The 21,080-nt window shown below is 42.3% G+C and overlaps 1 protein-coding gene across 3 annotated transcripts in view; it reads left to right on the forward strand.

Moving 5' to 3' along the window:
• LHCGR (luteinizing hormone/choriogonadotropin receptor) overlaps positions 1-14,074 on the forward strand; it is a 71,611-nt gene extending 57,537 nt beyond the window's left edge. For 2 of the 3 annotated variants that reach the window (XM_049870545.1, XM_049870546.1), the window contains exons 8-10: positions 2,796-2,981; positions 6,848-6,928; positions 11,947-14,074. In XM_049870545.1, coding sequence (XP_049726502.1) covers positions 2,796-2,981; positions 6,848-6,928; positions 11,947-13,096 — 1,417 coding nt within the window. In that variant the 3' untranslated portion in view covers positions 13,097-14,074. The remainder of the gene's footprint in view (positions 1-2,795; positions 2,982-6,847; positions 6,929-11,946) is intronic. The other variant, XM_049870543.1, reaches the window with a different exon arrangement.
• Positions 14,075-21,080: the final 7,006 nt, after the last annotated feature.

Here is a 21,080-nt window from a genome sequence, read left to right on the forward strand (position 1 = left end):
TGGTGGCGTAGTGGTTAAGAGTTACGGCTGCTAGCCAAAAGGTTGGCAGTTCAGATCTACCAAGCGGTCCTCAGAAACCGTATGGGTCAGTTCTACTCTGTCATACAGGGTCGCTATGAGTCGGACTCGACTCAACGGCAGTGGGTTTTGAGTGAGTTTATTGCTTTCCTGTTTCTTCTTGTCTCCCCTCTCTGACTGTAAGCTCTTTAAGAGCAGGGCAGGGCTGTTTTGCAAGATGCTGGGTAAACAGAAAAAATCAAAAACCAAACCAAACCCATTGCTGTTGGGGATGGCAAAAGCCACAGCCCTGTGGCAGGAACTGGCCTCATGCACTGCAGGAACAGCAAGGAGGCCAGGACGGCGAATGAGCAAAGAGGCGGGTCATAGATCAGGACAGAGGTGGCAGAGAGCCAGATCATGTGGGACCTTGTGGCCTCTTTAAGGACTTTGTCTTTGCTCTGAGTGAGATGGAAGGCTTTAGGGCTTTGAGCACAGGAAGGACAGAATGTGACGTGACCCAGGTGTTCTTGATGTCCTAGCTCCTGCCAGTACCAACTCATGACTCTGACCATTTTCTGCCTCCCACCACCATCAACCCAATATTCTACTTTCTAACTCCTGTCTGCTATCAGCCCTGGACTCTGTCTACTTCCTGCCCCGGCCACTGTCAGTCCCCAACTCCTTCTACTTCCTAAGTCCCTCCATTAACAACTCCTGATTCTACCTCCTAGCTTCCACCACTGTCAACTCCTGACTTCGTCTGCTTTCTAGCTGCTGTTACTATCCATTCTTGACTCTGCCTCTCCTTAATGCCCACCACCATCAATCCCTTATGCTGTCTACTTCTCAACTCCTGCCACTAGAACTAATCTAATCCTAACTTCTGCCACTACCAATCCTAACTCTCTTTGCTCTCCACTCAGCCTTGTAACTTCTGCTTACTCTGGCTTCCACTACCTTATGGCCCTGTCCACTGCTTTCTCCGCTGTCTCTCAGCTTCCAGCACCCACCTTGCAGGTCCCTCTCTACATGTCTAATAATCAAAGTATACCAGACTCAGAATTGTAGAGGTGGCCAGTCTGGCACACCCATAGGCAGAGCTCTTACAGCAAGTTGGCCACCTGCAGGCCACTGGGCAGCCAAGAGTCAACCATGGGTCAAGAATGAGATGTGACCGAGCCAGTGTGGTCACAGGACACACCGCATGGCAGTCTTTGCTTAAAAAGCTGCTTGGTCGGCCTGCTTAGAAACGACTCTGGGCATTGCAGGCCCTTCCACTGTCCAGAACTCTGGAACCAGACCTCCATCTCTTACTTCCCAAGCAGCCATTCCCACTACGCCCTTAGGCGTAGTGTCCAAAAGTGTTCTTTCTACCTGCTGCCTAAAAATATTTTGTCTATTCCTGAGACTGAAAATCCACGATTAGAAATTCATTCCTTTGTAATGAAGCATTGCCATTTCTAGGATCCTGATTTAATATTCTCATCATGCAAATTTAAAAATAAAGCAAAAAACAAGGCCTGTGAAGAGTCATGTGCTCAATCCCTAATACATTAGAGAAAGTAACCCTAGAAAGCAGAGTGAGCACATGGATTACCCAAATCCACAAGGACACAAAAGCAGCAAAGGTCTGTAGCCCCTCAGGTAGAGGCACCAAGGCAAATTCTCCTGCCTTGATTGATCCACCAAGGGCCCACATTAGTCATCATTCCATGTTGCCAATTTCATCTGCCCATCAATCATCTGCTGATCCCCTCCCATATGCTGGGCACTAATGGAAACCCTGGTGGCGTAGTGGTTAAGTGCTACGGCTGTTCACCAAAGGGTCGGCAGTTCGAATCTGCCAGGCGCTCCTTGGAAACTCTATGGGGCAGTTCTACTCTGTCCTATAGGGTCGCTATGAGTCGGAATCGACTCAACGGCACTGGGTTTTGGTTTTTTTTTAATACTGAGGCAGGTGGATGAATGGGGCTGTGCTGCTGGACAATTTCATAGGAGACCAGCAGCAGCCACTGGAAGTTGGGACAGAATTTTAAAAACTTTCCACTTACTCTTCTTCCTGGTAGCTAACTTGTTTGGAATTTGCTTTGACATTGCCTCAAGTCTGATAAAAGTGAAGCCTTCGGGACCTTGTTTACAAAGCCTGGTTTCTCCACCCAGCTCTGCTTGCATGGCCGAGTGTTTGCTTGCTTTGGACAGATGACTCCAGGTTGCTTTTAGAGAATGTGCACTCTGCTTCCCAGGTAGATGATGGCTAATGCCACACAGTGGCCCTGAATAGCTAACCAGCCTGTGCTTCCTGGAATCTACCCTGCTGGGCTTTCTCAGTCAAAGACCAAGGCATCTGAAGCCCCGAGTACTTTCTCCTGGGGTAGGTTACAAAAAGCTGATGTCACTGCCTGTGCCTGCCGTATTATACAACAGGTAGTTTTGTTTTGTTTTTCACTTCTGCTAAGTGGGAGGTAGGAGAGGGAGAAGGAGTAAGAAAAGGAGAGAGGGAGAGAAGAAAGGGGAGAGAGAGAAAATGCTAATGAATGCATGGCAGGTACCAGGACTTACACTCAACCTTGGACAGAATAATGGGTACGTATGAGAAAAAAACAGAGCATAGCTTCTCTGCATTCAGATCTTACTGGGAGCAACTGAAGAGAACTAGAGGGAGAAGAAGACGGAGAAAACCGGGTTCTAGTATCCTCAGAACCTAGAGTGATATTATCATTACAGGGTGGTTTCTTTCTGTGAGTCAAATGTACGAGATAAATAAATAAAACGCCTTTCTCTCCTTTATTGTTCAGGGACATTTCTTCCACCAAACTGCAGGCCCTGCCGAGCTACGGGCTAGAGTCCATTCAGACACTAATTGCCATGTCATCCTATGCCCTAAAAAAATTGCCATCAAGAGAAAAATTTACCAATCTCCTGGCTGCCACGTTGACTTACCCCAGCCACTGCTGTGCCTTTAGAAACTTGCCAACAAAAGAGTAAGTAAGAAAACAAAAGGTAAAACCTGCCAAGCTGTGTGAGAAACTCAGAGTTCAAAAGAGCCAACTTGGTCAAGGGCTCCTGGCCCCTTCAGTCCCTGCCATCCAGGCCAACTTCACCACCATGGGGCCACTTTCAGACAAACAAGAAGAAAAAGAACTGGCCAGCTCCCTCGTGGAAAACTGCTTCCAAAGGGTCAATTCACCCTTCAGCCAGAGGGCCTCTGAGCCAATTCCGGGCTAATTGAATTAGAGCTGACTTTAGCAGCTGCACGGTGGAGTACAAAACTGGAATGGCAAAGATCAATCAGCTCTAACCCTCATCCGAGAGCACCGTTTTAAACAAGTGGGAGACTGGCCTCAATGTCTTCATCTTTAATTACAAAAAGGGACACAAAATACTGCAGAAATGTTTTGGTTTTTTAAAGCTATTTCTTTTCCAGCGGAAGAGCATCTTCCATTTCAGGACACAAAGCCAGCTCCCAAACGATTATCTTTGCATAAGGGACGGGGGCTCCTGGCTGGTTTGTCCCCCATGGGGTCCATCCTACTGATTCATTTCAATCCAGGATGGAATGGCAGGGCAGCAGGGTTCCATTCTTTCCTGTGAGTAGTGTTTTCTAGACTTTTTTTTTTTGACTGAGATGCATAGTAAGAAATACCTTTTTTCACATCACAATCCAGTATAGATGTCACATATTTAACTGAAATATAACAAAGCCAGACTTACCTTTTTTATATGATACACTGTGACGTCTTCTTGTCTCTTTTACTCTATCTCACTGTTTGTTTTTGATGCCAGTGTTGCTGCATTCTATTGTTTTCCTGGCCCGCTGATGGGTCACAACTGGCAGTTTGAAAAACACTGCCCTAAAGGGCTGCTATTCAGCCTAAGGACACAGTCTCAACCATTTAGATAAGGTGCTGAGAGAGTGACACTGGGATGCTGCTGTCTTTGTTTGGAATCAACCAGGCACTCCTTAGAAACTCTATGGGGCAATTCTGCTCTGTCCTATAGGGTCACTATGAGTCAGAATCGGCTTGACAGCAATGGGTATGGTTTTTTGTTTTGTTTTTTTTTAATCTATAATTAGTCTAAAGCCCTGGTGGCGTAGCAGTTAAGAGCTCAGGCTGCTAACCAAATAGTCGGCAGTTCAAATCCACCAGCCGCTCCTTGGAAACCATATGGGGCAGTTCTACTCTATCCTATAGGGTCACTGTGAATCAGAATTGACTGGAGGGCAACGGGTTATAATTAGTCAACGAGCATGTACCATGGACCTACTATGTGCCTCGCCTAGAGGTTCCATGGTAGCTGAGAAGATAAAGCACTCATTGTGCTCAGAATGTCCTGCGCAGTTAAACCCTAAAACTGAGCTTCGAAGAACACTAATTGAGGACTTACCATGTTTTCTTAGCACTGTGCTGAAGCCTGAAGGTACAAAAATGAGTAAGCACTGATCCCAGCCCTCACAGAGGGACAGCTGTGTGTGGGCAGCATACAAGAATACCAATATTTGAGTATAACACAGTGAATGTTATGACAGAGCTGAGAACGGCATCCTCTGGCAGCATGAAGAAGAGCTCTTAGGTGGTGGCAGGGTTTACGGAAGGCTTCCTGAGGGAGGTGACTTACTCTGGGCCTTGAACACGTAGGTTTGGCTAGATGGGTGCAGCAGAAGCATTCCAAGAAGAGTGCTGTGCTTGTGTGAAGGCACAAAGGAGAAAACAGCAGGAGGAAGTAGTTCAGAAACTGGAACAAAAATGCTTTCGTGTATGTGGAGGACGATGAGCCAGGAGAGAGAGCCTGGGAGGGACGGGCTGTGCTGGGCTCTAAGTGCCAGGCCAAGGAGCTTAGAGGATGGGAAACCACTGGAGAATTTACAGCAAGGTTCCTCAGATGTGCTTTCATAGAATATAACTGACAGCAGGGTGGAGGGGGGGTTAGAGGCGAGCAAAGTTGGCAAAAGACCAATTAGGACAGCGATATTGATGCTGGTTTATAATAATGCTGATTCTGGATGTCTCCATTTTCATAGCAAAGAAGTCACACCCCTTCAGAAATCACTAGCATGTACAAAGTATATAAAAGTGACTGCCTCTGGGTAGAAAAGAAAAGGATTACAGAGGGAAAAAGGGACGGATTATGTAATTGTGGGCCAAGGAGCCCTGGTGCCACAACAGTTAAGTGCTTGGCTGCTAACCGAAAGGCTGGCGGTTCAAACCCACTCAGCAGCTCAGAGGGAGAAAGACCTGGCGATCTGTTCCCATAAAAAAAAAATAAGGATTACTGCCTAGAAAACCCTATGGGGCAGTTCTACTCTGTCACATGGGGTTGATATGAGTCAAAACTGACTCAGCTGCACCTAACAACAACAGTAATTGTGGGCCAGTTGGTATTAGAGCTAGAAGGGAATGTGGTCACATGGAGGTCATCTCGATTGGAATCACAGGCTTTACTGACTCCCTCTGTATCCATAAAGCTTGAAACCTTGGGTGCCAGTAAAGACGGTGAACCTGAAGCTGGGCCAGTGGGATGTTTGTGCAAACTCTGGGTCACGCCCCTGCCCTTGTAGCTGCTGAGCCTGGATAATGCACACAGCTGCCTGGGCAGGTGGCCTCGAAGGCCTCCTTAGTATCTGCAACTAAAATTTCGACAAAGATAGAATAGACAGAACCCAGTGCTGTTCTCTGAAGGCCAAGAACTGCCACATTTCCTGTCAACTGTAAATCTGTTCACATACAAGATCTCTCTCTAAGAGCCAGTGTCGCGTGCGCACACACACACACAAGTTCATCCAAGCTTGAGGATTTACAATCTTGACCCAAAATGACAAGCTGTTTAATCTTTGAAAGCAAGTCCAGTAGGTTAAATAATTCTGATATCTCCCCCACCTTCCTGCTTTTTTACAGAGTTTTTCCTATAAAGAACTGTCTCGTGAGTACTGGAGAAGAAATACGTAGACGTGTCCGTCTGAATTGCCCCATTTCTCCTTCCTCCCCAGTAAATGTTGAGGTTCTCACAGCCTTCTCTCCTTTCCCTATTCTATTCATCAATTTTCCTTTGTACCTCCCTTGGTTTCATCTGGAAATGTAAGCACAGGTCTTCTTTAATTTCCTTGACTTCCTGCCCTCCCCCCCTACTCTCCCATTCCCATCGGCTTATCTTCTTAGAGGGAAAGCTGGAGGAGTGGGGAGCACCCATGTGTATTTCAACACATAAGCAAAAAAGCATAAAATCCACCTCATAGTGACAGGTCTGGAATCTTCAAATCCTCACCAAAGAGATTGCCACTCACAGTTCAAAGCCAGGAACTCAGAATAGCTATTTGTTCCTCCAGGTGGGTGGGGAGAGGAGACTGGCAAGGAGCACACCTTAATTTAATACACAGTAACGAGCATGGAAAAAGCTGTGATTGGCTATGACCAGTTTCAGTTTTCTCATCTCCGGAGCCTACACTAAACACTTAGCATTCAGAAGCACTTTATCTGAGCTGCAAGAACTCTAATGACAATTCAGAAGGCTTGACTCCCTCCCCAGGAAGCATCTCACTTAGGGTAATGGTGCCGAGCACGACACAGGCGTAATAAACAAAAAAACCAAAAAACCAAACCCAGTGCCGTCGAGTCGATTCCAAGTCATAGCGACCCTATAGGGCAGAGTAGAACTGCCCCATAGAGTTTCCAAGGAGTGCCCGGCGGATTCGAACTGCTGACCCTTTGGTTAGCAGCTGTAGCACTTTAACCACTACGCCACCAGGGTTTAATTTGGATGAACAGAAGCATAGAAAGATATGATCAGGTTTAGCTTAAAGGCCAAAAGCTCAACTGCCGCTTTATTTATTTTTTTACCTCTTTTCTTTCAGGCAGAATTTTTCGTTTTCCATTTTTGAAAACTTTTCCAAACAATGCGAAAACACAGCAAGGAAACCAGATAATGAAACGCTGTAAGTATGTACACGCAAAGAAACTCAGGAAGCCACATCTCGTTCTGTAGGCACCTTACTGTCATCAGCGCCGACAATCTTCTTTTGATAAAAGTCTCAGCTGGGAGGGCAGGGGGATGTTCGCCAAGAATTTTATAATAAGTTTAAAAATGGGAGTTTCTCTTTGCAGGTGTCATCCAGGCGATCAGGTATCTCTTTTAACTGGTAGGGGAAAAAAAAAAAATTATTTGAAAAATGTGCCTAAATGTTCATTCAGCAATTAAATTAAATTCTCCTTAGAAATTAAAATTTTATTTGAAGGCATTCTCCTGTCACGAAGGGCCGGTTTAAATGACAGCTTCAGTAGTAGGATTTTCACTCATCACGCGGTCAGCATTCCACAAAGACCACTTGGTTAATTAATTGCAGACACAGCTTCCAGAAGTAGTCACTTTCCTTCAGAGAGACTCAGGCCGCCTTGATTGACCACTATGCTCCTGCGTTTCAAACTATTCAGTTTTCATGCTATCACTAACATGTGCTGGATGGGAGCTATTTCTATCCTACTGACTGATTTTTAACATTCTTCCCGCTCTAAACGCTGGGTGCCTTGGCATTTCCACTTACCTTCAAATATAAAAGAGGACACCTCAAAAAATAATGCCCAGTGTCCCTATGCCATGTTCACTGAGATTAAGAGCTTTCATTCTCCGCCCCTCTGTGTCTCAGGCTGCAAAACCTGACGCTTCTCTAAGATATCTCTCTAATCTCTTCTACACCTTTTATTCTCTCTGTCTCTCTCTCTCTTTTTTCCTTTCAATCTCCAAATTATATGCAGGTGGCATGGTAGAAGGACTCTGGGCTTTGGGGTCCTCAGAGCTGGTATGACTCCTTGGTGGTACCATTCCTGGGGCACTGGGTGTCCCTGGACAATCACTTACCCTTGCTGAGACTTTTTCCTCATCTGCAAGGACCAGAAGAAGTATCACTTGACTCTTAGGCTGTGACAGTGAAGGGGGTTGTTAAAGAAGGTAAAGGTAACTAGGGAAAGTTCCTCAACTGGCATTCTGTCTCCTTCTTTTGCTTTTCTTTCATTTAGGTCTGATGCCATCTATCCTCCAGGGTTCCACACCCTCACCCTTTCCACTCTGCTCTCTCGACATTCTCTCAGTCAGACAGCTTTCCATCTAACTCTTGCCGCCACAAGGCTTTATTCTCCTGAGAGGAAACCATTTCTGGGTACGGTCAATGGCGGAAGCAAGGAGTGGCTTGGGAGGAGAGAGGACTTTAGCCCATCCCCAAGAACCCTCATAAGTCCCACCCCAAGCCTACCCACATGACCATACGATCTGGAGTTTGCCGTCTAACACTGCTTTAAGATAAATCCCCTCATCTCCAACAGCACCCCCAAAACGACCTAAAATTCATAGACATTCTAAGTAAAAAGAGTGTGCTTGCCATGAAAGCACGCTCTAGGATTAGCCCTCCACCTCCCACTTCCCACCAGACCACCATTCCTGAGTGTGTATAGAAATTCTAGGGCAGCCACTAAGCCTTACCTGCTCTCCCCAAGATATCACGGTCTCCTTCCTCGTTGCTATGGCTGGCCCCATTGCCTGCCTGTAGTTCCTCTTTCCTCCTCTCATTCTCCATTGGGACAGCAGCAGCAGTGCCACTAACAGTTAGAGGTGCTGAGCCCATTCATCCTTCCCAGCACAGCTCAATACTGAAGACAGCTCCATGCTGGGCTTTGTCAATAAGCACGATGCTGCCTCAGGAGCCACCTGGGACTGGCGCAAATGTAAATCACAGCAGGTGGGTATTCGGTCTGAAGACAAATCACCAAGGAGAGAAATCGCCAGACATATGCCCAGTAGGGCAAAAAAAAAAAAAAAAAGAAAGGGCAAAAGGCTGGGTGGTGGAGGGGAATTGTGTTTGACCTCTCGTTGACATAAATTTATTCAGAAAGCACAGGAGCGGTTTTAAAAGTTTGGATCCATGCTTCTAACAGCAGAAATAATTTTGATACGGAGAAAGGAGTAAAGGAAATCAAGAGCAATAGTTGGAAGGTTTTTACCTGATATATATATAAAAAAAAAAAAAGGCTATTATTTGGTATTAAGAGTCATCCAGAGAGTTTACTTAAAAAACAGATGTATCCCTGGGCTCTGTCCCTAGAGATTTTGACTCAGGGTTTGGGGTAAAGCCAAGAATCTGCATTTTAGAAGCACCCTGGGTGACTCTGGTGGGGGTGATCCAAAAACCACACTTTGAAGAGCACTGAGAGAGTGAAGAAGGGGAAAGGCCTCTGGACTAAGTATGGATCTGAAGACCTAGCGCTGCCACCGTCCCCTTTAATCTGGGTTCCCTTACCAATTAAATGAGGGGGTCAATACTAACACTGAGTGACCCATTTTAATAGTTCTTTATAACCACCTTATCCCTTTAAAGATAGAAAGCTATGTGTAATTATATTGATGTCCATGAGACAAAGGAATGTGCTGCTTATAAAGATATTTAACAATGAAACAGGTGAGCTTCCTAAGCAGTCTCCCGCACATAGCAGCAGGCCTTCTCTGGTTCCAAACTGGGCTCTGTGATATTCTGGCACCTTTTTGGAGTTCCAGGTCATAGATTTGTTGTTTGTTTTTTAAATCTGTGCCTTCCGCTTCAATAATTGTTTTGGTCAGATGTGTATTTCATTCACTCACTATAGTAGGTACACACTTCCTAATAAACAACATGTGCGGTTAAGGTTTGAGAAAAAAAAAAACCTCATTGCTGTCAAGTCGATTCCAATTCATGGCAACCCTATAGGACAAAGTAGAACTGCCCTATAAGGTTTCCAAGGAACAGCTGGTGGGTTCAAACTGCCGATCTTTTAGTCAGCAGTCCATCTCTTAACCACTGTGCCACCAAGGCTCCTGAACTTTGAGAGTAGAGGAAAATACCCTTTTAATGTGTGAGGAACCCTAAAGTGAAATACATATTTGTAATAGCCTTGGCAGGAAAATCAAATCCATTTTTCCAGACTCCGAGATTATATTAGAAGACTGTGGGCAAAGAGAAAGCTTGCTGACCTTACATGCTTCGGGCTGAATATTCTCACCGTCCTTGGACCCTCTCATTTCTCTCAGAGGCAGGTCATCCTTAGCACCTAATTTAGATTTATCCATTCCACAAACATTTATTGAATAGACACTCTGAGCCAAAAACTGTGTGAGGTACTGGGATTTCAGAAATGAAGAAGAACCTGTTCTCTGCCTTCAAGAAGATAATAGACTCTTAAAGAAGGGCAACCTGGATCATCACGTGTTGCTAAGACTGTTAAAGAAGGGAGACCTGGATCGTCACGTGTTACAAAGCAGTTTGATAACTGCAGTGGACTAAGTGCAACCCTGGCACAGAGGAGGGGTGGTAAACTCCCTGGAGGAGGAGAATCAAGGAAGCCTTCCCAATGGATGAGAAAAGGAAGGAAACTCCAAGCAGAGGAAACAACACGTGCAAAGGCAGAGAGAAGTAAAGACCAGGCTTATTCAGAGAACCACGAGGCATTTCATGTGACCAAAGGGAAGGCTGCACAGGAGATTTGCAAGAGATAATATGAATTGCTAACATGTATTGAATACTTAATATCTGTCGGGCACTATTCTAAATATTCTCCATGCATTACACATTTAGTCCTTAGCACAATCCTACAAGGGAGATATGATTGTTATCCCTATTTGGCAAATGAAGAACGTGAAGCATGGAGATGTCATATAGTCTCCTGGGTTGGCACAACCTGTAAGCAGCTGAGCCAGGACCGGAACCCAAGCACTATGGATCCAGAGCACGTGCACTGAATTTTGAGGCTTTGCTGCTGGAGTCCCTGGAGGGTGCACATGGCTAACATGCTAACCGAAAGGCTGGAGGTTCTAGTCCACCCAGAGGTGCCTCGGAAGAAAGGACTGGCAATCTACTTCTGAATAATCAGCTGCTGAAAACCCCATGGAGCACAGTTCTATTCTGAGACGCTCAGGGTCACCGTGAGTCGGAATCAACTCAATGACAGCTGGTTAAGTGCTTCTTAGAGATGAGACTGGAGTAGGCAGAGGCCAGAGGGAGGCAGACGGTGGAGATTACCATAAGGAGTCTCAAACCTAGGGAAGGTTTGACATGGGTCAATGGAATTAAGAGATTTATGCTTAGGAAAGAGCACTCCAGGAGGAAGGTACAGGACAGGCTGGGGAGACTGCTGCAAATGGAGGAAGGATGCCAGGAACAAAACATAATGTTCCGTAGGAGAGGATGAAAACCCGAACTTGAGCAGTAGCAGCGGGGTTGCGGGCAGGGGCGGCAAGAGAGGAGCTGTCCCTTCTCTAGGGATGGAGTCCCTCTTCAGCCCACCCCCTCTCTTTGACTCACACCCCTCAGGAGTATCTACTTTCACTATTTCTCCCTATTGTCCCTGACTATAACCTTCTTCCTCTTCTCCCATGTTTCCACTAATGTGTCCTTGATTTCTCATTATCTGCTGGGCTGATTACCCAAGGCCTTCACTGCAAACCACTTCACCAGTAGCTGACAATTTTCAACAAGGCTCAAATTACAATCTCATTTGTGTTCTACTACAGACAAACAACTCGGTAGCAGTTTGCTTGGCAACTAAATGAGATGAATAGCTAAGAAAAATGCCAAGAAAGGATTCTTTTGGATTTAGCAAGCATATATTGTGCCTCTAAATTTGTTTTCCAAAGAAAATCATCATCTGTAAACAGCTTCATTAAGTCTTTACATCAATGTGTAAAATCTATTTAAAAAAAAAAAAGTCTAAATGGCTTTTCGTTCCCTTCTTAAGGAACTCCAACATCAATTCAGTTCTCAAATAATTCAACAAATAAACGTAAGCCTGCGACTGTTGTGGTTTTGTTTCCTTTTGTTTCTTAGGCCTTAAAAAAAAAAAAAAAAAAACCACTAAAGATGATTCTTGAGTTTTGTAATACTCAGAATCATAGAAAACCTCTTGTTGACGCTGAACCGAAATCTTCTTCTTACAGTTACTCTGCCATTTTTGAGGATGAACTGAGTGTCTGGGATTATGACTATGGTTTCTGCTCACCTAAGACTCTGCAGTGTGCTCCTGAACCTGACGCTTTTAATCCCTGCGAAGACATCATGGGCTATGACTTCCTCAGGGTCCTCATTTGGCTGATTAACATCCTAGCCATCACGGGAAACATGACCGTCCTCTTCGTCCTCCTGACCAGCCGTTACAAACTGACGGTGCCCCGTTTTCTCATGTGCAATCTCTCCTTTGCAGACTTTTGTATGGGACTCTACCTGCTGCTCATTGCCTCTGTTGATTCCCAAACCAAAGGCCAGTACTACAACCACGCCATCGACTGGCAGACAGGGAGTGGGTGTAGCGCAGCTGGCTTTTTCACTGTATTTGCAAGTGAACTTTCTGTCTACACCCTCACCGTCATCACGCTAGAAAGATGGCACACCATCACCTATGCTATTCAGCTGGATCAGAAGCTGCGATTAAGACACGCCATTCCAATTATGCTTGGAGGGTGGCTCTTTTCGACTCTGATTGCTGTGTTGCCCCTTGTGGGTGTCAGCAATTACATGAAAGTCAGCATTTGTCTCCCGATGGATGTGGAAAGCACCCTCTCACAGATCTACATATTAACCATCCTGATACTCAACGTGGTGGCCTTCATCATCATTTGTGCTTGCTACATTAAAATTTATTTTGCCGTTCAAAATCCAGAGCTGATGGCTACCAACAAAGATACAAAGATTGCTAAGAAAATGGCAATCCTCATCTTCACCAACTTCACCTGCATGGCACCCATCTCTTTTTTTGCCATCTCAGCTGCCTTCAAAGTGCCCCTGATCACAGTAACCAACTCCAAAGTTTTACTGGTTCTTTTTTACCCTGTCAATTCTTGTGCCAATCCGTTTCTGTATGCAATTTTCACAAAGGCATTCCGAAGAGATTTCTTCCTTTTGCTGAGCAAATTTGGCTGCTGTCAAGGTCGGGCTGAGTTTTATAGAAGAAAGGATATTTCAGCTTATACCTCTAACTGCAAAAATGGTTTCCCTGGATCCAACAAGCCTCCCCAGTCCACCCTGAAGTTGTCCGCACTGAACGGTCAATACGCAGCTAGCCTAGAGAAGACCTGCTGCAATGAGTGTTAACTGTTCTACCAGTAATCACATTACTCAATTGTACCTATACCTGTGTCAAATTACCTGTGCCAGTAATTTTAACATAAAGAATGGATTTTAGGAAATTAACTATTTTCAGGCACATTCAGCAAAAAGGAACCTCTCTGTGCCTAGCTCAAAGTGTGATCCATGGACCACTGCCAGTCCAAAAACTGTTTTCAATGGTACATGATGACACAAAATAAAGAAGCTGATAGGGTTTAGGAAATCTTATACCAGTTTTGGCAGAGTTATTTTATGTCTGTTGAATCTAATTTCAAAAATTGGGGTGGTATTTTGCATGTCTTTGGTTTTATCTCATTCCATTTTGTTGTAATTATCTATTGCATTTTACAAAAGTATGAGTCCGTAACAGATAAGAAATTAAAAAAAAAATGAATTGGTCCTTCTCTTCAGACGGTATGAGAAACACACTCTAGAGATGCACTGTCCAATCTGGCAGCCACTAGCCACGGGTGGCTAAACTTAATTAAAATTAAATAAAATTTAAAATACAATTTCTCAATTGCACTAGCCATATTTCAACTGCTCGACAGCCACAAGTGCTTAGAGGTTACTGAATTTGAAAACATATACAGAGAACAATTTCATCACCGCAGAAAGTTCTAATTAGGTAGCAGTGTTTTAGACCCTTTCATCTGTCCCATCTAGATCATACTTATTTGATATTTGATGTAAACATAAGCATCTGAAGGCACATTTCAGCCCACTTGCTTAGTTCAGTGTTTAGCCTCTAAAGAGCAATGAAACATTAAGTTCTGGATTGTAAGCTCCTTGCAGGTTGAGACCATATCTGTTTTGTTTCCCTGTCTCTTAGGCCAGGATGTTGGTAACAGTATGCAATAAATGTGTGAATTGCATTGAAGTTAATGAAATCTATAAGAGAAAAAACGTGCTTTCTTTCTAGGGCTCCATCTTTTCATTGAGCAAAAAGAAAATATTTAAAGATACTACAACTTTTGTCATTTTCATCTTTTGGTAGGTATAGAAAAATACATCCAAAATAAAAAGTATTTTTATTTATTAGCATTGATTCTTATAGGACAATGACAATATGGTTTCAATTGCAGTGTTCTTTGTATGTGCCTTTGACTTTTTAAAAGTAACTTTTATTAAGAAGTCATTATATGCCAAACATTTTGACAAATATTTTATTTAACCCATTTAATCTTCACAAAACTCAGTAATGTAGACATTACTCAAATCTTACAGCGGAGGACTGATTCAAAATGGCCAATACCAGTCCATTTCAGCTCACCAATACCTAGGATATTAATCTTCAAGTGTTCCATTTCATTTTTGATGACTTCCAATTTTCCTTGAAAATGGATCTCAAAAGACTCTGAAACTTGCTCTTGAATGGAGAGTAGCCAAATCAGACGGAAAAATGAAGTAAAATATCTGAACAAAAGAATTCCAAAGGTGGCTCTAGAAGACAAAGTAAAGTATTATAATGAAATGTGCGAAGACCTGGAGTTAGAAAATCAAAAGGGAAGAACATGCTTGGCATTTCTCAAGCTGAAAGAACTGAAGAAAACGTTCAACCCTCAAGTTGCAATACTGAAGGATCTTATGGGCAAAAACTTGAATGAGCCAGGAAGCATCAAAAGAAAACGGAAGGTTATATCCTAGTGTGGTCAGTATCGTCTGGGGTCTTAAATTCTTGCGAGTGGCCATCTAAGATACAACTATTGGTCTCTACTCATCCAGAGCAAAAGAGAAAAAAGGAAACCAAAGACTCAAAGAGAAACTAGTCTACAGGGTGAATAGTCTACATGAACCATGGCCTCATCTACCCTGAGACCAGAAGCACTAGATGGTGCCTGGCTACCACTACCGACAGTTTTAATTAGGGCCACAATAGATGGACCCTGATAAAGAAATATAGAATGGGATAAAAATCTGCAACAAAACTTCAAATTCCTAAAAAAAAAAAAAAAAAAAGACCTACTGGACTGGTTAAGACTGGAGAGACTATTGCCCTGAGATACTGTTCAAGCCTTGAACCAAAACTAACCTGAGGTCCACATTGTAGCTAAATAACAAACTGGTTAACAAAATAATAATTAGCACCCATAAGTACTGTGTGCCTTTAAAAAATCATCTATATGGGACCAAATGGTCAACGATTAGTTTAAAACAAAGATGAGAATGTAAGGGGGCAGGGAAACCAGATTAATGGAAACGCAACATCCAGAACAGAAATAATGAGAATGTTCATGCGCTGTTAAAAATGTACCAATGTCACTGAACAACTTGTATAGAAATTGTTGAATGGTAACTTAACTTCACCAAAAAAAACAAAATAATATTAAAAAAAAAAAAAAGATGATGATGATGGAAGGAATACATAGTTACTGTACCAAAAAGAATCGGTAGACATCCACCCATTTCAGGAGATAGCATATGGTCAGGAACTGATGATACTGAAGGAAGAGGTCTAAGCTACACTGAAGGTACTGACAAAAAACAAGGCTCCAGGAATTGACGGAATACCAACTGAGATGCTTCAACAAACAAATGTGATGCTGGAAGCACTCATTTGTCTATGTCAAGAAATTTGGAAGACAGCTACCTGGCCAACCAACTGGAAAAGATCCACACTAGTGCCCATTCCAAACAAAGGTGATCCAAGGGGATGTGGAAATTATAGAACAATAGCATTAGTAGCAAATGCAAATATTTGCTGAAGAGAATTCAAAAATGCCTGCAGCCACACCTCAACAGGGAGCTGCTAGAAATTCAAGCCAGATTCAGAAGATGACGTGGAACAAGAGGTATCATTGCTGATGTCAGATGGATCTTGACTGAAAGCAGAGAACACCAGAAAGATGTTTACTTGTATTTTAATGACTCCAAAATAGCATTAAACTGTGTGGATCATTGAAAATTATGGGTAACATTGCAAAGAATGGGAATTCTAGAACACTGCCTTGTGCTCATGTGATACCTGTACTTAGAGCAAGAGGCAGTCATTCCAACAAAACAAGGGGATACCATGTGGTTAAAACTTGGAAAAGGTGTGCACCAGTATTGTATCCTTTGACCACACTTACTCAATCCGTATGCTGAGTAAATAAGCTGAGAAGCTGGATTTTATGAAGAATGTGGCATCAGGATTGGAGAAAGACTCATTAACCTCCAATATGTAGATGACACAACCTTGCTTGCCAAAAGTGAAGAGGACTTGAAGCACTTATTGGTGAAGATCAAAGACTACAGCCTTCGGTATGGACTACACCTCAACATAAAGAAAAAAATCCTCACAACTGGACCAATAGGTAACATCATGATAAACAGAGAAAACATTGAAGTTGTCAAGGTTTTCATTTTACATGGATCCACAATCAACATCCATAGAAGCAGCTGTCAAGAAATCAAAGGATGTATTGCACTGGGCAAATCTGCTACAAAAGACCTCTTAAAGTGTTAAAAGGCAAAGATGTCACTTTGAGGACTAAGGTATGCCTGACCCAAGCTATGGTCTTTTCAGTCACCTCATATGCATGCAAAAAGTGGACAATGAAATAAGGAAGATCAAAGAAAGAATTGATGTATTTAATTATGGTGATGGCAAAGAATATTAAATATACTATGGACTGCCAGAAGAACAAATCTGTCTTGAAAGAAGTACAGCCAGAATGCTCCTTAGAAGCGAGGATGCTGAGACTTTGTCTCGCTTACTTTGAACATATTATCAGGAGAGATCAATCCCTGTAGAAAGACATCATGCTTGGTAAAGTAAAGGGTCAGTGAAAAAAGAGAAGACCCTAAATGAGATGGACTGACACAGTGGCTGCAATGATGAGCTCAAACATACCTACTTATTGTGAGTATAGCACAGTCCTGAGCAACGTTTCGTTCTATTATACATAAGGTGGCTATGAGTTGGAACCAACTCGAGGGCACCTAACAGTAACAACATAATAGAGGAACATGTATTATAATTGCCCATGTTCTCAAAACTAATAAAAGATTCAACAAATAGAATTCAGACACAAGACTCTGTGATTCAAGACCTCTTAATCACTGTGTTTTACTGCTCCCACATTGGTAAATCATTGTCATCCAAATGTTCAATGTGTGTTCAAAGTTCCTTAAATTGCTCTCATTTTATTATGAAAAATTCAAATGTACAGATAAATTGGAAGGATTGTATGGCAAACACCCATAAACTCACCACTTATATTCAACAATTAATATTATATTGGCTTTATTACATATCTATCCCTTGTTTATCCACCTATCAACTTTTTTTTATGCATCTCAAAGTAAGTTGCATACATCAGTACTTATCAGCCCTAAATACTTCAGCATGCTTATAATTAACCAAAGTTCAATATTTGTTTACCTTTTGTTAGGTAAAATTTACATATGGTGAAATGCACAAATCTTAATATTCAGTGAGTTGTGAGAAATTCATATCCCCGTAAATCCAAACCCCTATCAAGACATAAAACATCATCATCCCAGAAAGTTCCTTCATGTCTATGCTCAGCCAGTCCCTCACTCCCATCCCTAGAGGTAATCATGGTTCTGGTTTTTCTCCCCATAGATTGGTTTTGCCTGTCCTAGAAATCACATAAATGGAATCATACACTACATTTTTTTGTATAAGGTTTCTTTGATGCAATGTTTTTGCTATTCATACAAATTGTTGCTTGAATCACTAGTTCATCTCTTCCTTGCTGAGCAGTATTCCATTGTATGAATATGCCACTATTTTCCATTCTCCTACTGATGGAGATGTGGGCTAGTGCCAGTTTTTGGCTCTCTTTGATGTTTTATTAAGTAAATGTGTAGTCGTAAGTACACTCTCTACATATCCGGTCCTCTTTCAATCCTTACTCCAAAGGGATTATAAAAGGTAATAAACTTTAAAAAATCTCTTCTCTGGAATGCGTTTTTCACATTTCTGACTTTTCTACTACATAACTAGTTACTTGTCTTTATTCAGATACAGTCCTCTCCCTTGTAAGCTAGCTTCTAGAATCTCTCAGGGATATGACAGAATAATAATTAACCGTGTTGCTATATACATACACAATAAACTTTTGGACTGATTCACAAATCCCAGAACCAAGACAACAAAATAAGCAAAAAAAGCAGAAAGTAAAACAAAGTAAAAAATACCTATTCTTGTGGAGAAACTTTACTTAAAACATACTCTTAAGTAGTGTTAAAGCCTAAGTTAGCTGTATGTCCACTTTGAAAGTAACTTTCTTGACCTTTTGCACAAATACTGGTCTTTATTGTCGACATTATAACCTGTCTTTTAACGCATGGAGTGGTATTTTACTGTCTCCCCCATTCTTACTCCCATAGCCCTTCACTCGCTCAGACCTACCAGCTTTCCCTTTGTATTGTCTTCCACATCTGTTCTTTACTTTGCATTCCTACCGCCACACCCACATCTCAGGCCATTTTCCCCTTGTCCTTGGATTGTTGTCCTATCGCCCTAGTTCCTCTCCATGTCCAGTGTTTCCCATGTCCACACTGTCATACCCACCACCACTAATCAATCTTTCTAGAATCCCACTTCACCTCATTGCATACGTGCACAAAAATTCTGAGCAGCCTATCAGTACCTATGAAGTTAAGTTTTAGCTCTTACCTAATGTTCCAAGAGCTGCAGAGGCCATCCTTGAATCTTCTCCCTTTGTCTCCTGCAGTTTTTCTATGGAACAAATTGCTCTTTTCCCCAGCCATGCTGTCTACCGCTCCGTACTGGTGCCCATGCCATTCTTACACATGGAACACCTTCCTTACTGTCCTCCTCCCTGCATCTGTTAGGGCCCAACTACAGGTTGATCTTTATCAAGCCCTCCTTAAGCCACCACCTGCTTAACCCACTGTCTTAGTCATCTAGTGCTGCTATAACAGAAATACCACAAGTGGATGGCTTTAACACAGAGAAATTTATTTCCTCCCAGTAAAGTTTTTTAAAGTAGGCTAGAAGGCCAAATTCAGGGCATCAGCTCCAGGGGAAGGTTTTCTGACTCTGTCGGCTCTGGAGGAAGGTCCTTCTCTCATCATCAATCTTCCCCTGGACCAGGGGTTCCTCTGCGAAGAAACCCCAGATCCAAAGAACATGCTCTGCTCCCGGCACTGCTTTCTTGGTGGTATCAGGTCCCCCTGTCTCTCTGCTCACTTTTCTCTTTTATATCCCCTGAAGAAATTGGCTCAGGACACAATCCAATCTTATAGATTGAGTCCTGCCTCACTGACATAACTGCTGCCTATCCCCCCTTGTTAACATCACAGAGGCAGGATTTATAACACATAGTTACAAATCACATAGTTAAAATCACATCAGATGACAAAATGGCGGGCAGTCACACAATACTGGGAACCATGGCCGAGCCAAATTGATACACATGATTTTGGGGGACACAATTCAATCCATGACATCCACTATAATCAAGATACCGCCAACCCTTTGGGGGAAATAAAACAAAACAAACAAAAAAAAAAACCCATTACCTTCTAGTCGATTCCGACTCATAGTGACCCTATAGGACAGAGTAGAACTGCCCCATAGGGTTTCAAAGGAGCACTTGGTAGATCTGAACTGCTGAACGTCTGGTTAGGAGCCATAGCTCGTAACCACTATGCCGCCAGCGTTTCCTTTGGGAAATAAAGTGGGGCATGAAGAGTAAATACGTAATCCATGGTGGTCTTTCTTTGGACTTCTTTAGCACTTGTCATCTGTACCACTCATCTGTGTTTTAGCTTACATAGCTGGGCATTATTACTTCTGTAGGTACATCTCTTATTTCACCTAACTGAATTATAAATGCCTTTAGTGATACACTTGTCTCTTTTACTTCTTTGTTTCTCCCACTATATCTATCCTAGGATGAATTACTCAAAATGCACTACCAGTAAGCAAGGTACACACAGGTTTACTTGTGTTTACTTACTAACCTGTAGTGCACAATTTCACCTGTTTTTCATCATATCAAAGATGTGGTGAAACCCACGTGAAAATGTGCACTACAGATTGGTACGTAAACACAATGAAGCCTGTGTATACCTTGCTTACTGGTTAATCCACTCCTGATGGTAAGTATTCAATAATTTTTTTTAGCTGATAAACTTTTCTAACTAAAATATAAAATGGCCCTTATTAAGAATTTCCCTTATGAGATGATCCCATAGAAAAGGTTTGTATTCTTACACTGTATAATCTTTTGTATGTAAATCATAAAAACATCAAATACTCAAGAAATTTGTATTTTGTATTTCTTTTACCATGTTTGATATTATCACTGGTAGGTTGCAAAATGGTGAAAAAAGGCTAATCAATTTGGAATAATTCATCTCAACTTAATATTTTTTAAAGGCATTGATATATTATCCTTCATTCATGGCATCTGCTATAGACAGCCTGGTTTTAGTTTCCTAAAAAAGGTAGTAAGTCCACGTGTAAATTTAGAATCTCTCTGTCACAAAGATTTCAACATGTTTTCATAATTAGAAATAATATTTTCTTCTAAATATATAATATTTTAATATACTTTCTTTTTCCTTAAGAGTTATCACCATGGGCTTCCTACGTGTAATTTAGATTTCTAGTTGTAAATCACAAAAGTTCCCACCTGGCTCAGTGTGTGTTTACATGAAAAACAGCATGATATTAACCTACTAACATGAGTCAAAACAAAATACTCCACTAAATTCCCCCGCTCAACACACCAATTAATTGTTGCTATTTACTCTGTAAAGTTATTAGTTTTCCTACACAACTTAAACTACTGAAAATTAGTACCTCTGCTAGAACTGAAGTCTCACTGCCCTAGGGAGTACAATTATTTACACATATTATATTACAGACCTAGGTGTTCTTCATACTGAATAAAATAGGTGTTATGGATTGAATTGTGTTCCCCCAAAATATATAATGGAATCTGTGGGCAAAGAGATGCGGCAGTGTGCTTTGGTAAAGGTTGTT

The sequence above is a fragment of the Elephas maximus genome, chromosome 26, assembly GCF_024166365.1.
Source record: "Elephas maximus indicus isolate mEleMax1 chromosome 26, mEleMax1 primary haplotype, whole genome shotgun sequence".
NCBI classification, from domain to species: Eukaryota; Metazoa; Chordata; class Mammalia; order Proboscidea; family Elephantidae; genus Elephas; species Elephas maximus.